General features: G+C 47.8%; 1 protein-coding gene and 1 long non-coding RNA gene across 2 annotated transcripts; one reads left to right on the top strand and one right to left on the bottom strand.

Moving 5' to 3' along the window:
- Positions 1 to 1,597: 1,597 nt before the first annotated feature.
- On the bottom strand, positions 1,598 to 4,020 carry MID1IP1 (MID1 interacting protein 1). Its single transcript, XM_083734634.1, has 2 exons — positions 3,885 to 4,020; positions 1,598 to 3,390 (listed from the first exon to the last, which is right to left on the bottom strand). The coding sequence occupies exon 2, from the start codon at positions 3,057 to 3,059 to the stop codon at positions 2,544 to 2,546; it is 516 nt and encodes a 171-aa protein (XP_083590760.1). The 5' UTR covers positions 3,060 to 3,390; positions 3,885 to 4,020; the 3' UTR covers positions 1,598 to 2,543.
- Positions 4,021 to 4,029: 9 nt separating this feature from the next.
- On the top strand, positions 4,030 to 8,381 carry LOC310842575. Its single transcript, XR_014563230.1, has 2 exons — positions 4,030 to 4,145; positions 7,468 to 8,381. It is a non-coding gene; the product is annotated as an uncharacterized lncRNA (long non-coding RNA).
- Positions 8,382 to 9,476: the final 1,095 nt, after the last annotated feature.

Genomic DNA, 9,476 nt, shown 5'->3' with positions numbered 1-9,476 from the left:
AAAAACCAAAAAGCCAAGTCTGCATTGTTGCTGACAGGATTATTAAAGTACATGTTGACTTTAAAAAAGCAAAGTTGAAGACATATTAAAATAAAAGTGAATTCCATAAAAACTGTTAAAATCTTGGTTTGACTATAATAATAATTAAAAACTTTAAATTGTATGAATTTTAAAAATAGAGTAAGGCCATCCATTCGACCTCTGGTGGCTGCCATCACATCTAAAAGGCTTAATAGTGACATTTTTTCCAGTTATAAAGTCAAAGAAAAAATTCTGCACTTGTCTACTCAAAATTAAGCACCATTGATTGTATTAGGATAAATTCTGGATGAGGAGACATAGGATTGTAACCTTAAAATAAGATTTCAGTTTAAGCCATTTTATTACAAGAGACACAATATTTTTTAAAACCATTTTAAGAGCAATTATATCATTTTTACTCACGTAGGAGTGCTTAGTTTCAGCAGGATTATGTACCTTTTCTATTTTTCCACTTCCCACAAAGATATAGCCCAGAGCGGCCAGAAATGCTTTTGCATTAGCATATTATTGTCAAAAAGTTGAAACAAAGCCCAAAGGAATTTTCAGATCTGAATCTATAAAATGCATCCGCATCTTTAAAGGGTTTATATCATTATATGGCATTTTTTGTTTTAAAAGCTTTAAATGGTATTGCTGAAATGACCAAACAACTACTCTGTTGTTAAAAGTAGGTTTAAGAGGTCTCCAGATTAGGCGGGGTGCATATGAATATAACCACAATGCACTGTATGTATATGTTCTGAAAAAATAGGAAAACATTGGTTCAGACTCCAAGATAGCATACCTGGATTTAAACTAGAAAATACCACACAGAATGAAGCTGTTGATTCCAAGAACAGTCTAGAAGCATCCATGTCACAACATAAATAACTTGCAGAGTTAAATCTGATTAGTAGTTACCAAGTCTTAAGGTACTTAAATAACTAGGTTTAAAAGATTGACCTGCATCCATATAAATATCTTGCACTCACTGTAGGTGTTGACTTGTAAATTCAACTTGAAGAAGAGCTAAGAGAACATGGTTTCCACTTGTTGAGGTTCTTTTAAATTAACTATGTGTTGCTTTGAAAGGCAACTCCCTGAGATGGATAGTTAACTTGCACTGTCAGGCAATCTACCTCTCACTGAAGTCCATGAGAAAACTGTCTCTGGTTTTAAAAGGGCTCAGTTCAATATACAGTGGGCACAGTGCCCATCCATAGCAGGGCATAATAGAGCTCTGAGTTCATGCCCTCTTGAGTGAGAGGATGGCCTGGAAGCAAAGCAGGTCTGGATGTGGTTACTGAATGGATGGCAGAGATCCTAAGAACCCCTTGTATGACATTTGTGTTCCAGTATATAAATGTACAAAATAAGTATGGGCCTGTCCCTGTGCACCACAGGGGGAGAGTGGGGAATACAGGCCTGTCATCCCTGTAGTGAACTAGATCAAGCCCCCCACCCCTCCGAAAAAGATAATGTCAAGAATCGCTTCATATACAGTTTGTGTGTTGCAAAATAGATGTTGGCATTAAATTCTAGTAGAGGCACAACATAAAAACCAGTGAAGTCCATCTTAGTCAATATATTTGCTTATTTATTTTAGAATATACTCTACATCTGAATAAAAAAAGTTTTAAATAAATCTTCAATGCATGTACAACAATGAGAACCCTTTTATCTTTCCATTGAAATAGGGGTACACATTAGTTAACTGGTTCCATCCTCTGCAACTGAATATAAATAGTTCTTAAGTAGCACAATTGCAGCCTCATATAGACCAGTTCAATGTAATGTGGAAAGGTAAGTAACTTTACTTAAAGGAGAACAATAACTGTTCACCTCGCTTGTAAAAAAAAATATTAATTAATAGTAATGAATGTACATCCTTGTGCGTTGGTAAAAAATAAGACGCCTGCAGATCTAGGAGCATGCAAAGAGAATTCTTAAGACTTTATATACATATATATTAACGTTACAAAAGTAGTGCAAACATGAAAGAAGTGATGCAATCGCCACTACTATTGCCGCCACCACACATGTGCGTGCACACACAGTTTTCCAGTGATTACAAACACACTCTTTCAGTAACTGGCCTGGGCCACTGTACATCATTCAGTGTCCTCAGAATCTGGAAATATTATACTCGACTACCTGGTTATGCCTGCTACACCAGGCAGAGATTCATCACCCCGCCTCCATGGATGTTCAGCGTTGCCAACAGTAAAACCCCACTAGGATATGCCTAGCAAGAAAGCCAGTCCCTTCCGCCCTCACATTCTTCTCCCCTAGACACATACAATTTTACATCTCCTGTAATGCTCGCCACTGGCCCCTGAAATGCTCCTTCTCTGCTCCAATTACAAAGCCACATAAGAGCATTTGCTTCTCTCGCACTCAGCACACACAAACACACACACTTTCTTCCCTAGCCCTTTACAAACTCAAACGTCCTCTGACTTTCTCACCCCGGCAGGCAAGCAGGCTGGCAGGCAGGCTGGCCGCGTCCTCCCCTCCCTGGCTCAGTGTCCCCAGTTATTGCCTCCGATCTCCTGCTTGTACCGGTTGGTGAGCACGTTGGCCTTGCGCGTCAGTTTGGAAAGCACCGTGTGCAGTCCGCTCAAGTGGTAGTGAAACTGCTTCTCCAGGTCCTCCTCCACCTCCTCGTCCTCGGGGAGCCCTCGGCTAATGTCCACGGCGCCGGGGCCCCCGTTCAGCTTGTCCTTCTTCCGGCTCGCGGCCTCCTCGCTCGCCTGCTGCAGCACGCCCCACTCGATGTCGTTGCGGATGGACTTGAGCAGCACGTAGTGGCTGTACATGTCTCTGCAGGAGCAGTAGGCGCCGCCGTTGGGGGTCAGCGAGGCCTCCCGCTCCCCGCCGCCGCCGCCCGCGTCCAGCTCCTCCAGCAAGAGGGGCACGTCCCGCAGCAGGCTGGGCACCATCACCGTCTGGTCCATGTTGTTGACGGCCCCGATGAAGCGGTTCATGGCGTTGAAGAGCGAGTGCTTTTGGCTGTACGACTCGCAGATCTGCATCATCCTGGCGGCTAGCGGAGGCGCGGCAGGTATAGGCGGGCTGCTGCTGTCGCAGGAGGAAAAGGGCGCCGAGCAAGGCTTCGGGGAGCAGGAGCAGCTGCTCGGACGGGATCAAGGCGAGGCCCGAGTTTAAAAAGGCGCCGAACTGATGAAAAGTTGCTGCTTTCCTTTCCCGCCTTTGGTTTCCTTTCTCAGAGAAAAAAAGCGAGCGTGCCGGCTCTTTCTCCCCCTGGCGCAAGGTATCTCTTTGCCAAGGACGAAGCCGTCTTTCCGCCCAGCTTCCCAGTAAGTAGTTGCCGGCTGGAAGCAAGGAAGCCTCTGCTGCAAGGAGTGGCTGCGAAAGAGAACAAAAGATGGCGATTAGGACCAGCCCCGTGCCTTGCCCCAAACCCTCAGCAGCAGCAAGCCTCCCTCCGCTTCCCGCCCAGCTCCAAGCCTTTCTTTATGCCTCAGCCTCTTCTGACCCCAAGCTTGCTTTGTGCTCCGTCCCCCACCTTCTTAACGTTTAGAGCTGCGTTCAAACCCAGATCTTATTCCATCCAGGAGAGAAAATGGGATGTGGGCGAGGAAACCACTTGAATAAGCGTCTCCCTGCCCCCACCCGCCCGCCAGTACTTCCGCGGCTCTAGATCTTCGTTCTAAAAAACCTCTGAGCTAATGGAAAGTGCTTCTGAGCAGAAGCAAAGAGCCTGAAAAACTGCTGTCTGCCCTCGGTAGAGTTGGCAATAGGCTCCCATCCGGAGAAGCTGGAAACTCGGCATCCTCTTGCCTCGTTTGTTTCCGTTGCAGACCCCTTTCCCGCCAGACCCACCCCAGCCGCTTGCATACCGACACAGGCGAGCCTGCGAGAGGAAGCCGACCGCGGCTCACTCCGGGTTTCCTCCCGCCTAAAGAGAACTGCCTTCCAGTCCCCGCAGACACCCAGTGAAAAGAAAAAAAAGACTGAGCTGGATTGAGGAAGCTCTGCTCGTCAGCCGTGGCCGAGCCCCCTTCCCCGCCCCGTCGACCTGACCCAGCCCCAGAAACAAGGCACCCAAGGCCGCACAGCTGTTCGCCTGCAAGCCGGCAAATGAACAAAGCCAAGCCGAGGTGCGTAGAGCAGCGCGCCGCCACCTCCCCGCTCACTCACCGGGCTCGGAGCGGCGGCTTACACTGGCTGCGTCTGGCCGGCTGTGTGAGCGTCCCGGTGTCTTGCTTCTAGCTCTGCTCCCATGCTCTGAGCCAGTCGTATTTATAGCGTGTATGTTAAAATAAGGTGTTTCCAAGGGCCACCCCCTTGCAGTGAAGCGGGGCGGAGGAGGCGTCTCAGTCCGAGTGACCACATGTAACACCGGGGACGAGGCGGCGGCGGCGGCTCCGCCTCTCTCCCGGCGGCACCCAGGAGGGAAGGAGGGAGCTGCGCGTACCCGGCGACTGCTAGTGGCAGCCGGGGGAAGGGAAATGGTCGAGCATAGCCCCACACCCCACGAGGAGACCAAAGGAAAAGAAGGCAGCTCCGAGAAGCCCAGCTCGTATCTGGGGCGAAGGGGGCTCCTCCGCCAGTAGTGGAGAAGCGGTGCTAGGCATTGGCGCCGATTTGGGGCGAGATCATGCTCGAAGTCAGCGACAGAGTGATCTCACCCGAAATCAATCACATGATGCGGGGCGCACACACTATTTGAACGGCAATGCCTATCAACTGGCGGGGCAGCCCCCTCAAATATTTTATTGGGGGGCCAAAGGGATCTCACACCCTAGGAATTGGCTCCTATGATGCAGCAGATGACATTGTGCAGGTTGCAGCAGTAGAGGGGGGGCAGGAGTGACAGGGTAGTACAGTGGTACCTCTGGTTACGTACTTAATTCGTTCTGGAGGTCCGTTCTTAATCTGAAACTGTTCTTAACCTGAAGCACCACTTCAGCTAATGGGGCCTCCTGCTGCTGTCGTGCTGCCGCCGCCGCGCGATTTCTGTTCTCATCCTGAAGCAAAGTTCTTAACCCGAGGTACTATTTCTGGGTTAGCGGAGTCTGTAACCTAAAGCGTATGTAACCCGGGGTAGCACTGTACTTCTTTTGCCTCAAGTGGTGAAATAGGAAATGCCCCGCCACATATTCACCCCTGGCACAGAAGCACGCCACCAACTATGGGGGGCATATGTGAGGACAGGGCTGAGTGCCCCCCAATCTTGAGGGGCCAGGCCATGGCAGCAGCAAGTCTCATTTGGCTTCCCTGTGGTGGCAGAGGGCCCTACCAGGCCTCCATGCAGTGGCAGAGGGGAGAAGCTGGCAAAACAAAGCAGGGGTGGCTTTTACGGGTTTGACCCTGCCCTCTTAGGTCTCTGCTTCCTCTTAAGGCAGTATCCTGGCTGGTGCTGGCATGAAAGTAAAAGGCAGCTGGTGGATTAGGAAAGTCGTATCAGTGCCAGATTAAACCTGTGGAGGCCCCTAGGCAGGATAAAATTGAACTAAGAAAGTTTGATTGTAATGTTATTTTAAGATCATATCAATATTATTTTGTTCCGTTGTCATGGGGTGTGGGGCCCATTGGCCAGTGCCTACTTTGCCCATTTGGTAATCCAGCACTGATTCATATACGCACTCTCAACCCGGTCAGCTGTAGCCTCAGGTGGTGAATACCCCCAAGATGCACCCCCACAGATGCCCTGCCTACTTCTTCCAAGATGTCGCATTATTTTGAGTGAGAACTCATCTCAAATGAGTGCTGATGGCAGTGCTGCTTCTCTGCCAGGAGTGGGTATGTGGCAGGGTGTACTGTGTGGGTGGCGGTGGCAGCAGCAGGTATGGCGGCACTGGTGGTGGCGGCAGCAACAGCAGTAGCAGCAGCAGCAGCAGGGGGGCACTTCCTTTTTCACCACTTGAGGCACCATGCCTAGCACTCCTGCACCACCTACTCTGCTGCTGTGACCGGCTGTGTCCCCCAGGGATGGAGAAGTGGTGCCAGAAATCAGCACCAGTTTTTGGGGAGATCACCCTGATTTCTGGCATTTTCTCGCCTGAAATTGGCACTGATGCTGGCAGCAGTACTCCACCTCATAGCTGGGCCTGCCCTGGTGGAGTATGCCATCAAGCCCAGCAGAGTGACGATGACTTTGGAGTAGTGAGAGGCCATTACTGCACCAGACTGAGCCCCAAACACCTCTTCAGAAGTAAAGATGTCCTTTAATCCCAGACAAAAGGCCATCTTGCTGTTCCTACACAATTTCCTATCACAGAAAAGGAGTCTCCAGAAACAGAATTCAGTTTATTTTTCTTTCCTGGGATCAATCCAGATAAGAGGCAGGGAAATGCTGAGCAGTCAGTGGGCGGTTTTGTTTGTTTGTTTTGTTTCATTCTTAATGGAAATGTGGAGACAGCTCTGAGGAGCCACTTAACCCTTTCTAGGCTGGAGCAATGGGTGGGGCAGCCGACTGGGGACCAACTGCTTTTTTTGTTTGAGTTTCTAACTTTAGTCTAACAAGACTCTCCCCCCCCCCCCCAGTCTCAGGAAAGCTCTGACCCTTTCCCACTGAGCCATTTGCTGTATCAAAATAATCCCCAGCTGCTTCCATCTCCCAGAGGAAAGATTTGGGGTGAAAGAGTACAAAATGCACCAACACTGACTTTTCATCCTCACCTTACCCCAGACAAGAAAATATGAAAGAAGTCTCTTGTTGCTTCCAGGCAGGGCTTTGTTTATTTCATCTCTTATCTGTTCTTCACGGTAAGGTCACAGGGTGGCTTACAATAGAAAAAAAACAAGTTAAGTGCAAATTCCACTATATTCTTATAGTCCAGGGATGAGGAATGGGAGCCCCCACCCTTGTTTTTGGAGTTAGCATAACTAATAGCCTGGGGTGATGGGAGTTGTAGTCCAGCAGCATCTGAAGGGCCACAACTTCCCCATCCCAGTTTTGTTTCTTGCAGGTCCAGCAGCTTTAAATACTCCCCCCCCCCTCCATCAACCCTGATATAGACCTATGCAGATTGTAGGGAGCAGAGAATTTTTATTAAACACAGACTACTCAGGTTTTCCATGGCAAGAAATATCGGTTGCAGTCAGTTAGCAGACCGTAGGGGTGTGGAGAGAGATGTACATTTTCTCATACATCCATATTTACTTGGAAGCAAGCCCCACTTAGTTCAGTGGGACTTAATACTCTTTGGGAAACGTGCATGAATGCAAAGTTACTTCTCGAGCCCAGATAGAAGAAACGATACAATACAAACACCCCGGGGTTGTTGTTTTTGGGTCGTCATTCTTCTCCCTATAAAAGGAAGGTTTGTAACGTCCCCACCCCAATCTGGAAAAAAATGGCGAGCAAATTTCGTCCGATCCCTTTCTCACCCACGGGTGGGGGTTGAAATTGTGCTTTTAGTTTCTATTTGTATCTTATTGGCAGCCTAACTTGGCTTCTTATTTCACATTTGGCAGGGCTGCCAAGTACATCTGCCTCGACTTTCTACGACGGGAAGATCCCGGCAAGCCTGAATCATGTACAACTGGGAGTGCACTCGGTAGTTTTCCACGCCTCGGCTGCGTGAACACCACCCTCGGCCAAACTGGACACGCAGGTCCCGCGTGCTCCCCAGCGCAGCAGCAAAAACAAGCTGCACACACGCGGCGCGCCGTCTGGAAGGACAAAAAAGGAGACGGGAGCAGTACGAAGCTGACACGGATCTGCGCGCGACACCGCGAGGGGTAAAGGAGGACACTCGAGCACGAGCGCGCGCGCGGCCTCCCGGAGCCGACTCCCGCTCAAGTCCGAGAGCTAGCGGCCTGCCGGGATCACCCCACAGCCTCACCTCCAGCCTCAGCCAATCGGCTCTCGTCCTGCCTGTCATACTCCGTCCTCATATGCTAATAAGGAAGGTTCGGCGAGGCCCAATCAGAAACAACGCTCGCATTCTCTTTCTGCTCCAGCGCCCGTGGCAACAAAGGAGTGGCAGCTGAAAGAGCAGCATGAGGGTCTCGTGGCGGGGAGGGGAAGGGAATGGTAGCTGAGTGTGTTGCCCTGGCAACCTATAAACCACAATAAGCCAAGGCACCGGGACATAATGGGCCCATATTTCCCGCACACTCTTACCGCGCTTCCTCTGTAAGAAAGGAACGGGAATAAACCTCTTATATTACTTACAGCCTCCTAGACTCATTTCATCATTATACACCCTCACATAAATCAATACCCACAAAAATACAGCTGGCATAAATGCTGGCTTACGTTATCTAAAGCAGTCAGTGCATCTGCAAATGTAAACGATTATGGTGGGAACAGTTGCTGTAGGCATAAATTATTCGATGGGAAGTTCTCCTGCGCTAGCCCCATTGAAATAAATGGGAACTGCTGGTATATGTTCGTGCATTGTGTATTCGTTTGTTATAAGTCCCTTCCAGGGCTGATTTTATTAGTTCGTTCATAGGCATTTATAACTTGGCCTTCACCATGGAATCCCAAGGTGGGTTACACACAGCCCAATACAATTAAACCATGCAATGCATATATATTAAATTGTATTATTACCATTACTAGTGCTGTTATTTCATTATAACAGGGCTTGAGTAAAGAAACTTCCCAATGCGGTATGCCCTTTTATTTGTGCCCATTTTCTTCCAGGAGGGGGGTATTGTAGATTTTGTGTAGTAAGTCTAATAGAAAAAATAATAAACTGGAAAAAGCAGGGAAAGAATTCAATGGTAAATCACAAGAGAATTCAGTTGGAATTGTGCAATGACACACAGTTGAGAGTAAACAATACATTTTTCGCAGCAAATTGCCAGAAGTTGTAAGAAATCTTTCAACACATGAAAAAATTTAGGTCATACTACTGACACAGAAGAGGGAACATCATATTCTGGCTGTGTTTTCTTCTATGTAATCACTGTTTAAGAATTACTACACTAGTATAAATATTTTTTATTTTCTCCCCCTAGCTGCCTACTAGACACCCACCCACACATACACATGAAGTTTTCTTAACCATATATATATATATATATATATATATATATATATCTCATTATATGTATGTGATGGTTTATGAAAATCAGCATAGAGGCTTAGAGAGGGAAACAGTCAGGACTTTATTTTGTCTAATTCTGTATATCCTGTTAATTTCTTCCCCTAAGCAGCCCATAGCTTAAATCTGCACATCATCAAAAGGGACTTGAATTTGGTTAATTTACTAATTCTGAAAAAGAACAAAAGTTGCAAACATATGTTTCTGATATGAAAATCAGCACGTACAAAGATTTTGTGGAGGCTCTGATGCCCGCTTGCTGCCCTCCTATAGTTGTGCAAAGAGTAATCTGTGTCCCAGTGTCAACATTCTTTACCATTCATTTATCTTTTAACAGCAGTTCTTTGGGGAAAGCAGTGAGGAAGCTCACGTATTCATTACCAGATGAAGCATGGCATTCCCCAGAGATTGTTTTTAGAGGGAAGA

Source organism: Podarcis gaigeae, assembly GCF_964106915.1.
Source record: "Podarcis gaigeae genome assembly, chromosome: 4".
NCBI classification, from domain to species: Eukaryota; Metazoa; Chordata; class Lepidosauria; order Squamata; family Lacertidae; genus Podarcis; species Podarcis gaigeae.
The sequence above is the reverse complement of the archived record's forward strand: the minus strand, read 5'-3'. Positions and strand labels throughout refer to the sequence as shown.